Below are 20,468 nucleotides of genomic sequence, written 5' to 3'. Positions count from 1 at the left end.
AGACACATGCCTAAGCTCCAGAGGATTCCAACACAGCAAGACATCTGGTAGAACAGGAAGGCCAAGGTAATAATGTTAGTGAGTAGGATTCTGCCTTGTGGGATAACAACAAGGGCTTACCCTGCCTCTGCCCCAGGGTAAGGGTTTTCCCCTCATCATCCTAACCTTGTGCCCTCAACCCTAAAGGCCAAGTGACCCCAGTGTAATGAACCCCAGCCAGGTTCACACTCCAACATGCTCATCCCTAAAACGTATACCTAGATGCTCAAACCTAAATGCTCACTCCTGGATGCTCGCAGATAATGCTCCCTGCTGGACGCTCACTCCTAGATGCTCCCTGCTGGATGCTCGCTCCTGGAAATTCAATCTTAACGGAGACCTTCCAGGTCTCAAGGAGAAAATGACTAATCCTGGGACAGTGTTTCATGTGTCTGCTCAGCACTAGGAAAAATGGAAACCTGCGTATAGAGAATCCATTTGTAGAAAACGGATCTATATAGAAAAAAAACAACAAAAAATAACATGGAAAATAGGTTTTCCCTATGCAGGAAAACTGCATATTTTCTAATCCTCTGATCTGAGGAAACTGAAGCTCAGAGAGGTTAAGGCACCTACCTAGAGCTGTGTGGCAAGCAAGGACCAGGAGCAGGATTTGCACCCAAGTCTGTCTGAGGCCAGAGTCCACCGTGCCCTTTAGCTCCCCTACACAGCGTTTCCACTAAAGAGAGGCTCCAAGCAAGCCCCATTGATCTGGGGCCTAACAGGAGCAAATGAGGGCTTTATTCTAGCAGCCATAGAACGTTACCTTTCTCTTCATTGCAATCCATCCCTTTTACAACCTAACCCAAAGTCAGTCACCTCCTGTTTAAACATTCCTCCACGCATTCAACCATTGTCTGAGTGCCTACTATGTGCTGGCGCAGTGAGGCTTGAGGCATCATGGATGCAGGCTCCCTTTCTGCCACACACAGCGTAGGCCTCTGCCTGGAATCACAGCCTTATGCCCTCATGACTCCAGCTCTGGTGGTGAAGTCTCACTGATAGGCAACAGAGTTCAAAATCACAGGCTTGGCAGGAAGTGCCATCTATACATAGCTCTACCATTCTGTAAGCACCGTTGGCTTCTTCTGAATAAATGCTACCCTACATTAAATGCCAGAATTCGACAAGCAATACTGCATGTTTGCAATGAGATTGAGAACTAAAGGCAAGATTGATTCTGATGTGAACACCAGCAAAGCAAATGGGTTTTTGAAAACCCTATAATTTCCCTGCAACCCTTGACTTCACTAAACACACATTTTTAGACTACAGCACAGTTAGGTAGGCATTAAACAAAAATGAGGTAGTCTAATGATGATTTATGTGTAGGATAACCTTCTATAAAGAATTCCTCTCTGATTTCAGGGTAACTTACAGAGGTGCCAACTTAACCAAACAATGCCACTTGCTCCATGTCCACTGCCACGGCATGATCCCAGGGCAGAGTGCTTGCCTGCAATTGTCTTAAATCTGCGGAAATTCACCCAGTGAGTGCTCTGGAAATGCAGTGCCTGCCATGAACTAAATGGGAAAGCAAAATACGACACATGCACACACCGCCAGAGGCACCTATGAACAGACATTTCTGCTTGACTGAGGAGCTGCAGCTGACAGTTCTGGAACCAACCAACTGGCATGCAAATGCAGAGCAACCTGCCTGCAGGGAAATTGGAAGGGGTCCTGGGGAGCTGTGGGCATGCGCTCCAGGTGGGGCCGCAAGAGCTCCTGGGGTACAGGCTTCAAACTAGCGTTCTGGTATACCCTTCCCTGGCTGTGTAACCTTGATCAGGACACTGGATCCTCCAAGCCTTGGTTTTCCTGTCTGTCAAGTGAGGTTAAGAACGTGTCTCCCTCAGATGGAGTTGGAAGGATTCAATAAGATAATGACTGTGAACTGGCTTTATAAACCAGAGAGCACTATACAAATAAAAGGTGACACAGGCAGCAGGGCACAGTTTGAGAGGTGGTTCAAGTCATCTCTAAGAGCTGAAATCAAACTGCTCTGGGCTCAGATCCTACCCTACCACACCCTCACTCTGTGGCCTTGGGCAGGTGATGGGACCTCTGTGCCTCAGGCTCTGCAAAATGGAGATAATAGTACCACCTAATGCTAGGACACTTGTGAAGATTAAATGAAATGACGCAGGAAAAGCCCTTATTGCTTAAGAGCACAATAATTGATCACTTTTTTCTCACTAACCATTATTATCACTGTGATTATTATTTCAATTTAAGCCACCTGACTAGGGAGAGCATTCCTTTGCTGCTTCTGAATGTTCCCTTATAATCTCTAACCTGCAAAGTGTGTTTTAAGGCATTTGAAGGTAGAATTTTCTCTCTGTACTCCAAGGAAGAAAACAGGCTGTCTGCATCTGAGGCCCCCTACCCCTATCAAAGCAAGTAATAAACAAATAACAACAACAAAATTAAGGACCAGCTGCCTTTTCTTCTGCAACTGCCTTAGTGAGGGAAATAGTAATTGTCCTGAGCCCCTGGGAGAGCCCTCACGCTGGAGTCACTCATGTATGTTACAAGGAAAGAGCTCGGGCTTTGGGGATAAAAGCTCTGGGTCCAAGCCCACCTGAGAGGCTGTGTGACTAGGAGCAAATCACTTGGCCTCTCTGAATTTCATTTCCTTCATAACTAAGAATGGGGGTAGCATGCCTCCATCACAGGGTTAAGGGGAGGATTAAAGAAGATGACATCAAGGTAACTGCCACAGAGCCCTGCATACGCATATGTTTTAATACATGCTTATTTCCTCCCCTTCCACTTCTCTTCTGACTGCACAAGTCACTGAACTTGCATCTGTTTCCTTGTCTGTAAAATGGGGAAGGTAATGGGGGTTACCGTGAGGAGCAAATGAGATAATGTAAAAGCACTTGAGCAGCTGCATAGTGTCATGGAGATACTAGTTATTAATGAACCCGGGTTTGAGCACTTTGAGTAGGTTAGACCCAGATAGTTTGTGGAGTTGATCTTTGCTTGCGTTGGTACCAAACCACACGCCTTCACTCCATCCCTAACCATAATTTTGATCAGGTACCATGCAAGGCATGAAGCAATAGAGATTACTAATACTACATCTCAGTCATTCTGTTTCCCTCATTCGGCCCAGATATTATCATGGCTTATTTGAGTTAAAAACACCACAGCAGTCACCAACCTATCCCCCGTGTTTATGGCTTTCTCAAGATCACGTTTAGGGGGAGACATTCTCTAAGCTATGATCCCAGTACCGCTGCTTCTCTAGGTGGCTGCATCCCTGTAACCTGTGTTCTGCCTCCAGCCCAGCACCCGAAGAGGGGCGCAGAACCCAAAGTTGGGCAACTTCATGAAGCTGGGGGTGGGGGAGGGGAAACTTCCCTGCTGTTTAGGCCACTCCTTCATCTGAGAATTCAAGTCTTCCCAGAGTCCTAATTTTCATGTAAAGGATTCCATGTGTAGTAGATTTCATTGTCCCCGTTTCATAGGAGAATAAACTGAGGCTTTAAAAGTAACATGCTCAGAATCACCAATTAGGACTAGCAGACTCTACAGCCCATCTTCCTTCTGCCACATCCCACAACCTCTTCTGTAAATTGTTTGCTCATGTCTGTCACCCAATTTTGTATTGTGATTTTTTTGTCAATTTGTAGCAGTTTTTAAATATGCACAGAGCGAGAGAGCCAAAACTATGTATACATATTTTAAGAAAGAAAAAAACTGTATTAAAATTATGCTGATGGTAACCACTTTGAGCACCTCTTGTAATTGCAGAAGTCAAACGTGACTTGTAGTCATCTTCTGTTATCAGTATAAATTGAGTATTACAACTTCAACACAGTTTTTTCCTTTCTTAAAATGTGTATACATTTATTTGGCATCCTCTGCATATATTCTGTATATTAATTTTTTGTGAGGCAATATAGTGTAATGCTTGGGAGCACAAGTAAATGGAGTCTGAATGTAAAAGTTTAAATTGTGGCTCTACCACTGACTAACTTTAGGCAATTCACTTAGCTTCTTTGTGTCTCTGTTTCTTTATCTGTAAAATGGGGGATCATAATCCCCTTACCTTCAGATTGCTACGAAGATTAAATGAGCCAAACATGTAAAATGCTTAGAACAAAGCGGGGCAACTTAGTAAGTGTTCAGTAAACATTTGTCATTATTATCATGTTGTCTTCTTTGCTTTCTAGAACTAGATAGGTCTTTCATCAGTTAAATGTCCTCGCACCCTTTTCAGACTTCTCCCTCCACGTCTATAATACTTACCCTCCAGCCACGTCCCAGATAGTCCGCCCTCTCTTTGACTGCTTGCCTTTGCCTGTGCTGTCACCTCCACCTCAATGCTCTGTCTGCGTCCTTGGCCTGGGAATGTATTCCGAGGCCTGACTGCAGGCCTCCCTCCCATTCATGGACCTAACTGGGCTGCCGCCATCAAGAAGAAGCCCTACCTCTGTCGTATCATCCTCGTCACAGGAAGGTACTATATAACCCCTAGACAGGTGCTGCTGAAGGGAAGAAAACAGATAGATGATGGTCAAGTTTGATTCCTCTGCAAGGCCTGACACTGTGCCTAGCACCTAGCAGGGACCCAAACCCCATTTGTGAAATTGCCTTGAACATAGATATCGTCTATTTCATATTCGCGTGGGCTGACCATCCCAGCCCATTTTCTCCACGCTCCTTAACAGCTGAGAGCTGAGACCCCCAATTTTGCACCTAAAACAACAAAGTGTCACAGGAATAACCCACAGAAGTGGTTTCTCTCTAGGCAGCTCTGAAGCAGCTCAGCATAATGGAGACCATGGACCACCAAGCCAAGATCCTACAGTGCCACCAATTTTCTCTGTGACCTTAAGCAGGCCTCCCTCCTTCCTTCCTGCCACATGACAGACCAGTAGGGGAGAGGTTGGCATTTCGTCAACATTGTTAACCATCTTCTCTGAGTACTGGAAGGGAGAGGGGTGTGGATAAAATATAGACCCTGCTTTTGATGATTATACATTCTGATAGCAGGTTTAATACTGATTTTATAATACTACAGGACAAAATATGATTAGTGTCTTGAGCAAGGAACTGATAAAGTTCTGAGGGACTTCAGAAAAGAATCCCCTAGAAGGAGGTTAATCTGGGTGATTTTTAAATCCATTCTTAGCAGAAATTGGGAAAGAAATAATGAAAAAAGTAGCATTTGAATCAGACTTTGAAAGATGGGTAGGCTTTAGTCAGGCAAGGAAGGAAACAAGCCTGGTAGTAAAAGAGAAGCACCCCACAAGTAGTTAAAATATCATGCCCTGAAAGTGAGCAGCAGACAAGGGGCAAAAGATGTGAGAGAAAGCATTGGTCAGGGCCTCGGTTTCTTCATCAGTAAAAGAGGAGGCTGGACTAATAGCCTCAGGCCCTTCCAGCTCTGACGTTTGTAGCCCACATGTGTCCAGACTGGATTTCAGGCCCCACCTCGGCTCTCATCTGCCATCCCTGTCCACATTGCTGTAGACTCCTGGGATCCAAAGTAGCCTTAGGATCAGCCTGAGCAAAATGCAATTAACAAGTTGGTCAGCATTCCAGAGCAAACCCAGATCAAATTTGATTGTTTATTATGTTGAGATCATCCATCCTTGTCCATCAGAGGTGACAACATGAACTGAATCCTAAATTTCCAGATCAGGACCGTCTTTGTGACTCTTACTGGACCAAAAAACAGAGCCAGTGCCCAATAAAGCCTTCTTGTCAGATTGGTTGTTTTGTCCATTGATCTTTCAGCTGGAGATCTTCTGCCCTACAGAAAAGTCAAAACCTCTGGTCACCACACACACAGCCAGAAGTCAGTGCAAGGGCTGGTGACACGTTTCTTGTTCCCAGGCAAGTGCAGGAGACAGGGACGGGCCCTCCTCCTATGTGGGAACTTGAGGACGGTTCATACTTAATGAGGGGTCTGCTCTGGAGAGACAGCAGGACGGAGAGCAAACCAGAGGACCCCAGCTCAAACCCAGGCTGCTTGTTAGCTGTGTGGTCTTGGGTAAGTTGCTTAACTTCCCTGGGCCTCATTGTCCTCATTTATAAAATTGGGGGGAAGGGAACCCAACAAAACAAATGAAAATGTTATCTCTCTTAAAGGGTTATTATGAGGATTAGAGATAATATATGTAAAATGCCTAACATAAAAGAGGTCTCAATGCATGGTAGATATTATCATTAATCTTGTTGTTACTATTATTATGCTGTGACAGGTACTATGAGAGTCCTGGGGATAAAGAGACGAAAAAGATAAAGTTGAACACCCTCCTGCCGCAGACCGACAGAACTATTGCCTGCAACATAAGACAGAACGAAGTAAGTGCTCCAGGACTGGAACCAGAGGAGTGAGACGTTCTGCCGTAGGTTATGTAAGGCCTCATGGAAGGGGACACATGTGAACCAAGTTTAAAGGACAATAGAGGAGTAGGGCATCTATAAGAAGAGGAGGGATTGGTGCAGGCCAGGCAGAGGAGACAGCAGGACCAAATGAAAAGAGGTACAAAAACCCATGAACAACTTGAACAACTGGGGACAATTCGGGAGCTAGAAGAGTGGTGGGTTCATTGACTCTCACCTTGGGCAAAGGTGGGCTGTGGTTGGGGACTACTGCCCACTTTTCAGAAAAGACCCCTCTAGCTAGATTCCTTCTTGCCCCTGCTTCTCCTGTCCCCAACACACAGTGTCCTCAGTGCACTCCCAGCCAAGCCAAGGCATGATGACAACCTAGCAGGCAAGGGCCCCATCTCATAGACAAAGTTGATCCAGGCTTGTTTTCCAGAGCACCGCCAGATACATCTGGCCTGCATTTGAGCTGTGTCCAAAACTCCCTACTGGGGCCAAGACAGCCAGTCGGATGCTGCTGAAGAGCATGCCGGGAAACTCTCACAGGAGCCTGCATCGAAATAATCAGGTCTGGTGGAAATTAAAAGCTATTAGGAACAGGGCTGGATTTATCTTTATATCCAATAACATGCATTATAGTGGTAATCATGCAGATGGGAAATTAAACCACATCTCAGCTTCACTGGAGGCCTTAATTTTTAATTTATGTTCCTGCACGGCCCTTTGCCCTATTACCCCCATGCTGCCCACTCAGAACAGCCAGTTCACCTCAAGACCAAGTCCCCAGGAGAGAAGTAAGGGATAGGAGTCTGCCCGATCACAGGTGAGAGGCTCTGTGCTTTTGCACACACACCTTTAAATAGCCCAATGGAAAGAAGATGACCAGCTGAGGGGACAAAAAGGGAGAGGGCAGAAAGGCGCAGGTGTATAACGTAGCTCCGGGGAAAGGCAGCACTTTGGGCTGTCTCTCCAGCCTCTACCAACCCTGGGAAAAGCACAACAAAAAAGCTGCTTAGAGTTTCAGCAGCTAGTTCTAGGATGCTTATCTGCCCCTCCCAACTGTGGATAGCTGGGAAGGCTAACCTGTGAGCAAATACCCAACTCACGGAGTTCATTGAGGCCCCAAGCCTCTAACTAATTCTTTCCAAAGCCCCTCAGAGGAAGGTATCAATACTGGCTCCTCATTCAGAGAGGCCTGCACCCACTCCGTCAGCCCCTTCCTCCCAAAGGAGGTGCACTTGCTCTCCCAAAGGAGATGTCTCCTGGGGCATGATTGGCCCACATCAGCCTCCATCCCTTCTCCTGCTCCCTAGCACGTGCTTCTGCTGGCCCTGTGCTTTGTGGAAGATCTCAGCTCAGCCCTGCAGATCCAGAGATCAAAGTCAACACCATCCTTCCTGCTCCAGAAGCCCTGGGACAAGGTGTAACTCTGTCTCCTCGGTCCTTCCTTAACCTCAAGGCAACTTAATCATTAAATCTGCCCCCACTGCGTCTGCTAGCCAACCTCTCAGCCAACATACAGTACAGTGTATGAATGACAGAGAATCTTATTTTTATGAAAAAAAAATCAATAAACAATTTGCATTTTCTAAAATGAAAGCATGGAACATCTGGCCCCTTAGCTACAGAGGCCGGAGGAAGCAAAACTCCACTGTCTATTGCTTTCATGGATTCTTCTGGGAGCGTGTCAGCTGGATTTGTGTGCTTTGGGAAGTCTGTCCCTGGATCTATAATGTAGCTGTAGAAGGATCTAGAATGATTATGGATGGAGCTGGAGGGCTGGGCAGGGGAGGAAAATTTTTCAAGGCTAAAGGAAAGAAAGGGCTTCTGCAGAACCAAAGTTTAACAGAGCCCTGCAGATTAGCATCAATCCCACTTCCCTGATAATTATGCCCTTTGGGGCCACCATCCCAGTCTTGACATGAAAGACAGCCCTGAAGCACCAACTACAAGGGCTGCCTGGGGGAAGTTCACTGCCTCCAGCTCCTACACACAGGAGCCAAGTTAACCTTCCTTCTCTCCTCTGAGCTGGGCTACTTACTACCCAATGCCCACAACGCTCATCCTTATTTCAACGCCTTGTCCACGTCGTTCCCATATTCTTTCAGAACTCTGCCAACCATCCATTCATGAACCCACTTAACATTTGGTGAGAATTTTCCCTGAGTGTGCAAGGTGGTGCATTAGGAGCCAGGGATGCATGGATGAAAACAACCCAGCTCTCACTCTTGAGAAGCTCAGTCTAGTGGAGGACACAGACTATTTTACATAAAAAATACATACAATGCAACAGGAAACAGCAGTACAGAGGAGAACACTCTCTTCCCCCTACTAAGAATCATCATAGCTACAGCCCATCCTCAGTGTGTCAGGCAGTGTCCAAAGCATTTTACACAAATGAACTCATTTCATTCTTACTTGAACCCTATGAGGCATTTAATCATCATCCCCATTTTATTATAGTTGGGGGAACTGAGGCAACAAGGAGGTAAGACTTGCCCAGCTGGTAAGCAATGGAGTGAGTTTCAAGCTTAGGCAATCTTGTCCTAGAGTCTAGGCTCTTAATCAGTGCAGTTAACTTGATTCCACAAAACCTTCCCGAAAAACCATCACTGATTTCTTTCCCCTTATGGAGGCCAAGGCCCTCATTGCCTGCTACACACTATACTCCATTGCAACACTTTATTGGAAAAATTTGTACAGGTATCAGGAGGCAGTTCTCTGTGGGGTTAAGAGCACAGGCTGAGAGGATTTCCAGTCAAAATGACAGAGTAGGTAAATGCTGTGCTTGCCTTGTCTCATGAACCACATCAAAATTACAACTAAATTACAAAACAACCATCGTTAAGAATCTCTTGCCGTCTAGCTGAACAGAAGTCCTACAACTAAGGACATACAGAAGAAACTACCTTGAGACTGGCAGAAAGGCGGAGGCTCAGAACGGGCTGGTCCCACACCTGCATGTGGCAGTTAAAAATTAGGAGGGAGGGCCGGCCGAGTGGCACGATGGTTAAGAGCTGGCTTGGGATGCCAGAGGGCCCGGGTTCGGATCCCACATATGAGGGCCAGTGACACTGCCCTCTACAGCTAAGATGCTGAACAACAGCTTAACCTGGAGCTGGGCAGCTGTGAGTCGCCGGCAATGGTGGAGGCTGCAGTCCCTGTGGCAGTGGGTTGCCATGGGCTACCGTGTATAGCCAGCCAGCAGCCAGCATGAGCGGCCAGCAGCCGCAGTGAGCAGCTGTCCAGAGGCTGGCGACTGATCTGCCTCGCCAGGCAAGAGCGCAATGATGGTGCCAACTTGGGCCAGTGAAGCAACGTCCTCCACAACTAGACTGAAGAAGAAAACGACAGCAACTTGTCTGTTCCCCTTCCCCCAATTCCCCAGCACTGTTCCCATCCCCCCAATTCCCCAATTAAAAAAAAATTGGGAGGGATATCTCAGCTGCAGAGGTTCCCTCAGAGGAGCTAGGGGTCCCAGCCCCACACCAAGCTCCCCAGCCCAGGGTTCCAGTGCTGGGAAGAGAAGTCTCCACAACTTCTGGTTGTGAAAACCAGCAGAGATTGTGGCTGAATGAGATGGAAGGCGGCTAGAGTCCCAGGTGTTCCTCTTAAAGGTCCCATGCATGAACTTACTCACAGACAGACTCACTTTCTCTGAGCTACAGTGCTGGGAACATATAGGGAGGAACTCAATTGTCTGGCTGAAGGGCAAGAGCTGGAGGGGCAGGTCTCTCCCAGACAGAAGTGCTGGCAGAATCCATTATTTCTTTGTTGAACCATTCCCCATCTCCCAGTGTGCAGATGCACACAGCTGCCATATCTGTCTCCATCAATCTGGCTAACACTATTCACTCCACCCTGGTGATTCCCTGAGACCCTGCTCTACCAAACTTTTGGACCCACACAAGTTGCTTCCAGTGGCTTCTCCATACAAATGACCTGTCTTGGCTCACACTGCAGAATTTCCTAAAATCTCTCAAAGGTTCACATAACCCAAATAAGCAGCATCTGGCCTTGGTGTGTCCTGTACCTCTTGCTAAGCAGCCCCAAGCCCAACATTAGTGGCAGCCATGCCTCAGTTCCCAGCCTGGCCTCTTGAAGTATCTCCAAGCTCAAAGCAGGTGGCTGCTGTATGTGGATTGCTTTGTGGCTCATGCCAGGTGACCCCAGGCAGGGCACAGGCTGCAGTTGAACTAGGCCTGCAGCAGGGCCTCTCACAGAAGGCTCCAGAGTGAGTACATCCAGTGGCCAGCTTCAGACTGAGCCAGAGCATCACCTGGCTGCCTCTATGGGTGACACACCCAAAGGACAGACTGGGCAGGCACCAGAGCTCTGCTAAAGTGAACCCTGCTCCATAGTGTCAGCTCCTGTACAAAAGCTCCTCCACTGTAGTCACAGCCAGTCCTCAATCAATCAACCTGAGGGTCAATCCCTCTCACTGATGTGCAAACAGCAACCAAAGCTCAACTACAACAGGAGAGCACACACAACCCACACAAGGGACACACCTAGGGCACCCAGCTCAGGTGACCAGGGAGGCTGTGCCATTGGGCCCCATTGGACACCTACTACATATGGCCACTCTACTAAGACAGAGAAACATAGCAGCCCTACCTAACACATAGAAACAAACACAGGGAGGCAGCCAAAATGGGGAGACAAAGAAACATGTCTCAAATGAAAGAATGGAACAAAGCTCCAGAAAAAGAGCTAAATAAAATGGAGACAAGCAATCTACCAGATGCAGAGTTCAAAACACTGGTTGTAAGTGCTCAATGAACTTAGGGGAAGAGTAGATGAACTCAGTAAGAACCTTAACAAAGAGATAGTAAACATAAAAATGGAGATAGAAAACATAAAAAAAACAGTCAGAAGTGAAGAATACAATAGTGGTAATGAAGAATACATTCGAGGGAATCAACAGTAGATTAGATGAAGCAGAGGATCAAATCAGTGATTTACAAGTTACTGTAGAACAAAACATTGAATCAAAACAGAAACTAAAATAAAAAATAAATGAGGATAATTTAAGGGGCCTCTGGGACAACATCAAGCATACCAGCATTCACATCATTGGGGTACCAGAAAGAGAAGAGAGTAAGGAAATGAAAACCTATTGGAAGAAATAATGATGGAAAACTTCCCCAACCTGGCAAAGGAAATAGACATACAAGCCTAGGAAGTGCAGAGAGTCCGAGGCAAGATAAACCCAAAGAGGCCCACACCAAGATACATCCTAATTATAATGTTAAAGGCTAAAGACAAAGACAGAATCTTAAAAGCTGCAAGAGAAAAGCAGTTAGTACCTGCAAGGGTGCTCCCATAAGACTGTCAGCCGATTTCTCAACAGAAACTTTGCAGGCCAGCAGGGATTGACACAAAATATTCAATGTGATAAAAAGCAAGAAACTACAACCAAAATTACTCTATCCAGCAAAGCTATTATTTAGAAACAAAGGACAGATAAAGAGCTTCTCAGACAAGAAAAATCTTAAGGAGTTTATCACCACCAAACCAGTATTACAAGGAATGTTAGAGAGACTTTTTTAAAAAGAAGAAAAAGAAGGGGGAAAAAGGTAAAAAATATGAACGGTAAAAGGCAATTACTATACAATTATACCTATCAAAAATTACTTTAAATGTAGATGGATTAAATGCTCCAATCAAAAGATAGAGTGGCTGAATGTGTAAGAAAACAAGACCCCTACATATGCTGCCTATAAGAAACTCACTTCAGATCAAAAGACACACACAGACTGAAAGTAAAGGGGTGGAAAAAGATATTTCACGGAAAAAAAAAAAAAGCTGGGATAGCAATGCTTATACCAGACAAAATAGACTTTAAAACAAAAGCCATAACAAGAGATGAAGAAGGACCAGTAATCCTACTTCTGGGTATTTTTCCAAAGAAACCCAAAAAGAGACATATGAGTGTGCATCCATATGTTCATTGCAGCATTATTTACAATAGCCAAGATATGGAGGCAATCTGGGTATCTACCAATGGATGAATAGATAAAGAAGAGGTGGTACGTATATACAATGGAATATTACTCAGCCATAAAGAAGAATGAAATCTTGGCATCACAAAAACACAGATGAAACTAGAGGGTATTGTGCTGAGTGAAGTAAGTCAGACAGAGAAAAACAAACGCCATATAATTTCACTTATATGTGGAATTAAAGAACAAAATAAACAAACAAAACAGAAACAGACTCATAGATACAGAGAACATTTTGATATTTGCCAACTGGGAGGGGTGTTGAGGGGTGGGTTAAAAATGGGAAGGGCTTAAGGAGCACAAATTGGTTGTTACAAAGTAGTCATGGGGATGTAAGGTATAGCATAAGGAATATAGTCAATAATATTGTAATAACTATGTATGGTGTCAGATGGGTACTAGATTTATCAGGATGATCACTTCATAAGTTATATAAATGTCTACTCACTATGTGACCTAAACTAATATAATAGTGTATGTCAACTCTAATTGAAAAATAAAACAATTATTTTTTAAAAATTAAGTTAAAAAGAGCACAGTCTGAGAAAACAAATCTGGGTTCAAGCCCTGCCACTCTGCTCACTAGATGTGTGACACAGGAGAAGTTATTTTACTTCTTTGAGCCTTAGTTTCCTCTTCTATAAAGTAGAGGGCGGGGGGTGGTGTGGGGGGGAATACACTTACAGATGTTTCGTGAGGATAAAAATGAGATCATACGTGAAAATTTCGTAGCCTAGTGCCTGACATATAGTAAGCACTAAAAAATTATTTTCATTATTATTTTAATGAATATAACTCTTAGTCCATAAACTCAAGTGTATAAGAGATACCACAGTTCTTTAAATCATCTTCAATCTGACTCTGTTGTACAGACAGGACATTCAGTCTCCATTACTGGGGCTTCCCCCAGAGAAGTGCCAGGGTTCAGGGTCTCTCCGGCCCTCACCAGCCCATCATTCTTGCCTGCATGATCCCTTTGGGTCTAGGGCTGTGCTCCTCATGCCTCATCTGGACACAAGAACCCTGGTCTCTCAGTCGCAAATCCTGTGGAACCATACACAGCCACCCCTGTGGGGTCCAACCACTTCCTACAGCACCACTCCTGTCTCTGGCATTCATTCATCCCCTATTTATTCATTGCCCTCAGAGGCTCTCCTCCCATCCAGAGCACCCATCCTAACCTTTCCTGTTCACTTATGGTTTTACAAAAGGCAAAAAGAGCAGCTATCTTCAAGTAGCTTTGGGTTCCTGTCCCACTATAAGTCCTGAGGCCAAGAGATATAATGCCCTGGCTATCTGCTTGTAACTGAAAAAAAGAAAAAGTGCCAAGAGCAAAACACAAATTATTGTCTTGGCAAAAGTATCCTGTCGCATTAGTTATAAATATGCCTAAGCTTTGGTTCTTCTTCTAGCTAGACACTGAAACCACCTAAAGAGCTTTACAACTGCTGGTGTTCATTTTCCACTCCTAGAGTTATTGATAAGGGGCTTCACCAAGGCTTCAAATGTGTCACAGGATTAAGAACCCCTGCTTTACAGGTTTCATGCACAAAAGTCTGTCTTCCCCAACTAACCTGGGGACCTTAAGCAACTAGAATAATTTCATATGACCAGCGATGGGATAACAATGCTAGAGGGGCACTCAAAGAGCAGTGGGTCAAGTTCCTCCATTTTATAGAAAGGAAAACCAAAGTCCTTGGTAGAGAAAAGAAGAAAAGGTAGCAAAGACTCTGCAATGTACCAGGGTGAAGGGAGGGATGCTGGAATGAGGGAGAAAACCACAGTTATGTAACTAGAGGTCTGGAGGCATTTTGAGGACTTGAGGTCCTCTCTTGAGGTTTCTAGATCTGTTTTCATGTTGAAAGCACAACCCTGAACAGGAAAAAGGAACCAATAATGAAAGGCTTTTGATCACAGCAGCTCTAACAAGGTGAACCTACAACATGGTTTTTAACCTCTGCTCCTAAGCCAGGCAAGGAGGGAGGCTGGCTAGAATTCTGATGGTGTCTTTAGCCAACTCATGAAAAAAAAAAAGATCCACATGGTCCTGAGAGAATTCAGTGTTCATTGTTATAGTCCTTCAATGAGCAACACAGACTACAAACCTGCCTCTTATCCTCTTTCCACAAATAAGGTGCTTCCAGCCTTGCCTCCCATCCTTAAGGAAAAGGGCAAGCAAAGACCCAGAGGTCCGGAAGGAGGGGGACCCCCGTCCTCTGGTTGTGTCTGATGGGACCTTCGCACATCCAGCAGAGGCTGCTGGCACATGGGCTTTCACCACCCCACACAAAGATGTACCCAGCCAAGAACAAAGACTTGCCAAACTATCACCAAAGCAATAACAAATTGCTCACCAGAACCAACCTCAAGATCTCGGTGAGCTCAACAACCCACTCAGCACCTCTGCTTTATCTCTCCCCCACCCCAGCTCTCCCACCAGCGTGCCCTCACAGTTCTTTCTTACCTGGGATGATGGAGACTGTGTCCTTCTCCCAAGACACGACGCTAACATATTCCTGCACTGAAGAGGGGATGAGGCACTTGAAGACGGCCACGTTTCCACGCATTGACCTTTGATCCTCCACCCGGACGGTGTAGGGTTCCCTGAAAACTGCAGAGAGATGGGGGGCAGGGAAGAGGATGGTGTCACAAGGTTGAACTGAAAAAGAAAACCAGCTCAACTCCCTCAGCACCCCCAGGCCTCAGTCTCCATCACCTCGTCCCCCGACTTCCCACTTACCCAGCCCAGAAGTCCCTGCCGTGATTTTATTTCTGCCTGTGCAGTTCCTTCTCCAGCAATCTCCACCCTGCTCCTCTGGGCAGCCCATTCTCCCTCTGAAATATTTAGCCATCCTCTGAAAGACCATAAACCCAACTGCTAACCTTTCCAATTTCGGTGAGTATTAACAAGTATACGATTGTAAGGACCTTGAGGGCAGCACCTAAACCCTGCAATGTGGTCCTATTCAACAAGGGGATGCATGGGTAATAAGGAAATATGCTAGAATTCCTCAAAGGAAACCAAACTTGATTTCCTACATTATTCCTGGGCCCAAAATGGCAACAGTTTTTGCCACAGTGACCATAAATGTCAAAATAAAAACTGACACATGACCTAACAACAGATTTTTGTCCACTCCAAAACAGTTTGGGAAAACGGAGTATATAAACAGAACTTTCTGGAGGGCTTAGTGCGTTTATGGGGGAGAATATTTGAAACTATCTTTGTCTCTGAAAATGAGGAACCCCAGAGACACAGAGAGTCTTAAAGATTCTCGAAAACAACGCTTCCTTGCTGCTTCCTCCCACCTCCTGAACTGCCTACACCAGACCCCCAGTCTTGTCTCTGCCTTCAGAACTGTCCCTCCCCCACAGTGCAATGGAAGCCTCCTGCCTTGGTCCCAGGGTTGGTTTCTGGGTGCTGTCACTTGAAGCCATTCTGCGTGTCAGGTCCCATGGATAGGCTGGCCCAGCCTTAGGGGTAGGGCCAAGGGATCTGGCTCAGCCTCTCCCTTGTCCTCCTCTGCTTGGCCTCTTCCAGGGGCTCACTCCATCCTTCCACCCCTTCTCTGCCAAGCAGAGCCAGAGCATCCAGAGCCCCACTGCCTACTGACCTTGTCACTCAGCAGGCACCTGGGCAGCAGGCTCTCCTGCTCTCCCTGCCATGGTTGCCAGGGCGACACTCAGGGCCCAACAGCCCCTCCGGCTGTGCACCTGCAGCCCCTCTGGCTTCATCAAGGGCCTGTTAATTGCTGTGTTTCCAGTTTGGTCAGCTCTGCCCAGCCCTCCCCAGGTCTTTATTCTTCCCCATCTTTGTTTTGTGACTGTGACGGAAAGTTACAGTTGAGGTGGGGGAGAGGAGTGGAGGGAGGCACTGCCAGCTGGGCTCTGTGGAGCCACGATCTGCCCTTTCGTGGGTTTGGGCATGGCACTGCCTGTGGCTGTGGGGAGCACACAGAGGAAGCTAAGGGAAGCTGACCCTGGAGGGAAGCAGAGGGGAGGAAGGGAACGGGCTGGGGTTTAGGTGCATACCACCCAGGATAGTTTCAGGGAGTCAGCAGAGGCCAGCAGTTAAAAGTGTCGAATAAGCAGGCCCTGCCTCCTCTTTTGAGCAGCTGTGTGACCTGGGCAAGAACTAGTTAACCTTTTGGAGCCTCAGCTTCCTCATCTGTAAAAGAAAATAATAATAATAATAATAATAATAATAATAATAATAATAATAATAATGGCAGCATGTAGAAAGCCTGGCACATGGAAAGCATTGCAACAATGTTGCATGCCATTATATCTACATCTCTGTGATTAACTGGCTACGTGCACTTGGGCAAGTATCTTAACCTCTCTTTGTCTTAGTCCCCTTATTTGTAAGAAACGCTTTATAGGATTGCATCCTAAACCAATAAAGAGCATGTAACAAGAAATGTGACATCACTTCCTCATAGCCCAATCCTCCAGGCTCCAATTTCTGGCCTCAGGGCTCCCCACCCGGTCCATGGTGTTGCATCAGGGAAACAGTGCAGAGGACTTACTCCTGAAAAGCGCTTCCCAGGAATGATACTCTGAGCATGGCCCTAGGTTCTAAGAACTCACACTCTCCCCACAAACAACATGGGATGAAGACCAGCTCTTTGATTAAGAACTCTTACCCCACCTGACCCCCTACACACACCCATTCCCAGCTACTTGGAACTTCGAACTTGTGAGAGGCACTCCTGAACCAGAAGGACCCGGGGAGTCAGAGATCTTGCAGGATCTTTCACTAGGCACGCAGGTTGGGAGTCCTTCCCCAGAACTCACTCTCCTCTACCAGGAAAGATGGTGCACCTAAGGCCTCGTGCCACCGCAGAGAGCTGGCAAGAATACTACCTGTCCTCTCCCACCCAAAAGGCTCTTCTAAGAAAAGCATTCCCCATACTCCAGTGCTTTCTTACTATTTGACACACATCTTACAACTGATGATGACACACCAGCGTATCATAACATCCTAGTTAAGAGTAGCTGATCTAAGCTGTTCTGTGCCTCCAGATCGAACCCAGAGAAACGAGACATTCTGTTTCCTTTAAAGAGGCCATCTGAGAAACCCTCACTTCCTTGACTCAATCAACTCTTCCAAGGACCAAAATCCTTCACTGCTAAGCGTTTTCCATCGTGAATTTTACCTAAAGGCCTGTTTTCTGAGATATACTATACTCAAATGTCCATCAATAGCGGAATGGATCAAGTACAGTACAGTTGAACAATAGAAGACTATACAGCAATGAGAATGAATGCCCTATACCTGCGCACTGCTGTTGGGGGTAAATTCCACAAACATCATAGTGAGCAAAAGAGTCAAGAGAATACATACTGTAGGACTCCACATATGCAAAGTGCAAAAATCGGCAAACATCAATAGTGTTAGAAGGCAGGACTGTAGTATTCCCTTAGGGGAGTGGTGACAGAAAAACGTATGGGGGGGGGGCTTCTGAGCTACTGCTGCTGTATATCTTGATCTGGATATTAGTTCAACTTTGTGAACATTCATCCAGCTGCATACGTATAATATAAAGCACTTCTCTTTATATATTCTATTTCAATAAAAAGGTGTTTTGTTTTGTTTTTTTAAAGAAACTCATTGGATGTTTTCCGTGAGTCGCACTGAAATGAGCACTTAATTTAAATGAGTGCTATCTTATTTAACCATCACAGGTGGTGATGAACAGGGTAGGTACTGGTGTCAGCTTTGCAGATGAGGAAACTGAAGCTCAGAAAGGTGTGTTCTCCTCTAAGGACACACACTAAGTGGCGGAGCTAAGATTCCGAAGAACAACACAACTTTCTTTGAGGGACTGACTTTTTTTTTCACCGTGTGTTCTTTATTCTACATCACTCATAGTAGTTCTACTTTGCTGATCAAACTTTAACTAATACAATGAGGGACTGACTTTTTCCAAGCCCCCCCCATCCCACCTCCCCCCTCCAACATGTTACACACATATCTTCAGAATGAAGGGTGCTGCCCGCTCCCCACTTCCTCCCTTCAGACCCAGCGCCCCAGTAGGGGAGCAGGCGTCTGGCCCCTCACCCACCTGCTTTGACGCGGATGTTGGGGCTCCGGATCTTGCCGGCAGCATTCTCCGCGGTGCAGAAGTAGTCATTGTCATGGATAAAGCTATTGAAGGCGGAGGGGGAGAAGGGGTAGAGCTGCAGCGTCCCGTTGGCGTGCACGTGCCGGATGTGCGGCACGTCGTAGATGTCGTCCCCCGTGGCCAGGTACCATCGAAGGGCCGCGCTGGGGGAGCCTGCGGCTGGGCAGGGCACCACCACCCCCACGGAGCTGGAAAAGGTCACCTGCTGCAAGGAGTCATTTACAAAGTAGAGGCTGGTGCCGACATCTTCAGGGCGGGCTGCAGGGGAGGCAGAGGAGAGGGCTCCGTCAGGCGTCAGCCGGGCTCTAATAATACCCTCCCAGGCCAGGAGACATGCAAAGCCCACACGCATGGAAGGGTCAAGCTCCCGTCATTCAGTCAGCACTTACGGAGCGCTGACTGTACACCAGGCACTGGCAAAGGGGAATAAGAAACAGTTCCTGCCCTACAGAAACTTCCAGCCTGGCACAGGAAAGGCAAAGGTTACAATGGAGAGAGGAGTCCGCCACTCTGCTATGGTGAAAGTTCTGACACCACAGTCCACACACATCAAGAGAGACACTGAAATTGCTTAGGTAATAAATATTTATTGAACAGCTACTATACGCGGGAAGGCTCAAACCCATTACCTCAGTTCATCTGCTCAGCCCTGAGCGGAAATGGTGTCACCTCTTTTTTATCATTCCCTTTTACATGCTGAGAATAGTTATGTGATTTGCCTGAGATGACATGGCCGGTAAGCTACAGAATTGAAATTGGGACCCTTGCTCCTAATAAGGATCTTAGTGCACTTCCTAGCATACTACAGCTGAAAGGTCAAAGGTCCAAGACCATGTTCTAAGAGGAATGGCTGCAGGAAGTGGGCATGCTTGCCTGGAAGATAAAAGACTGCAGGAGACCTTGAGAACTGTCGTCCACCTCTGGAGGTTGATTTGGACAATGCATAGTCGCAGAGGGCTGAATAAGAACCAGTGGTATTGTGGGTGGATAAATTCAAACTTGGGAGCCAGAGACCCACCCAGGTTCTAAACATGGCCCTGACATGACCGACTGTGGAATTCCCTTCCCCTCTCTGATCATCTGCTCCTTCGCTTATAAAATAGGGAGAGGATGGACAAGGCTCTAAGACCCCAGGCATCTCTGACATGTTGCAATTGCAACACTCAATCACACGAGAGAACATGCTCACAATTGCAGCTTCTTGGCAACGACAGGGCTGCCAGAGAGGGAAGACAGCCGTCTGCAACTTTCACACCAGCATAGGACCTCAGTCTTTCCTGCCCTTATGGGAAACAGCCCTGACTGATGAAATCAGCGTCCTCCCTTCCTACTAAGGAGCCTGCCCCCCTTAATAGGGGCCACCTCTGAGGCAAACCTAGAGGAAGAGAGAGCCTGGTCCCAGGTCTCCAGCTGGAAGCCACTCCCTCTCCACCAGGAAGATCAAGGAGCAAACAAACCACTCTGCTGCTTGGGGGACCCAAGTTGACCTCAATTTCCACAACTTTATGGGAAGGAAGAGGGCCCGCATCTGGACTATGTTAATATTCTTGGCTTAACTCTGAGCCGAGCCTCTAGGGAGAATATACCAGGCAGCTCATTGAGGGAGCCCATTAAGCCTCATTGGTCAGAGCAATTCACATCATCTCATAAAAAGCAGTGATGAAACCATTAGCAGCAGTGCTGGAAAACACATTCATGGGCTCCTTGCTGCGGTGTCAGGGCGTCCTCTTAGCAGCAAATGCATTTGCTATCCCCACCAGGCACTGCACCCTTAGTGGCTGATAGGATCTTGGAGAGGAGGAGAAGCTTTGCTTTTCCATCCTCCTCTTCATACTGCCTCCCCTATGACAGCCCCTGTGTTGGTAATTGAGCAAGTCTTTTATTTTTTTATTATTTTTTTATTGTTAGTTTCAGGTGTACAGAACAATACAATAGTTACCCTTTT

At 46.4% G+C, this 20,468-nt stretch overlaps 1 protein-coding gene across 1 annotated transcript in view; it reads right to left on the bottom strand.

Moving 5' to 3' along the window:
• The window catches only part of DSCAML1 (DS cell adhesion molecule like 1), a 379,445-nt gene that overhangs the window by 342,000 nt on the left and 16,977 nt on the right, over positions 1 to 20,468 (bottom strand). The window contains 2 exon segments of the mRNA XM_019647399.1: positions 14,860 to 15,006; positions 18,464 to 18,781. Of these exon segments, the coding sequence (XP_019502944.1) occupies positions 14,860 to 15,006; positions 18,464 to 18,781 (465 nt within the window).

Source organism: Hipposideros armiger, unplaced genomic scaffold (genome assembly GCF_001890085.2).
Source record: "Hipposideros armiger isolate ML-2016 unplaced genomic scaffold, ASM189008v1 scaffold_111, whole genome shotgun sequence".
In the NCBI taxonomy this organism is placed as follows: Eukaryota; Metazoa; Chordata; class Mammalia; order Chiroptera; family Hipposideridae; genus Hipposideros; species Hipposideros armiger.
The sequence above is the reverse complement of the archived record's forward strand: the minus strand, read 5'-3'. Positions and strand labels throughout refer to the sequence as shown.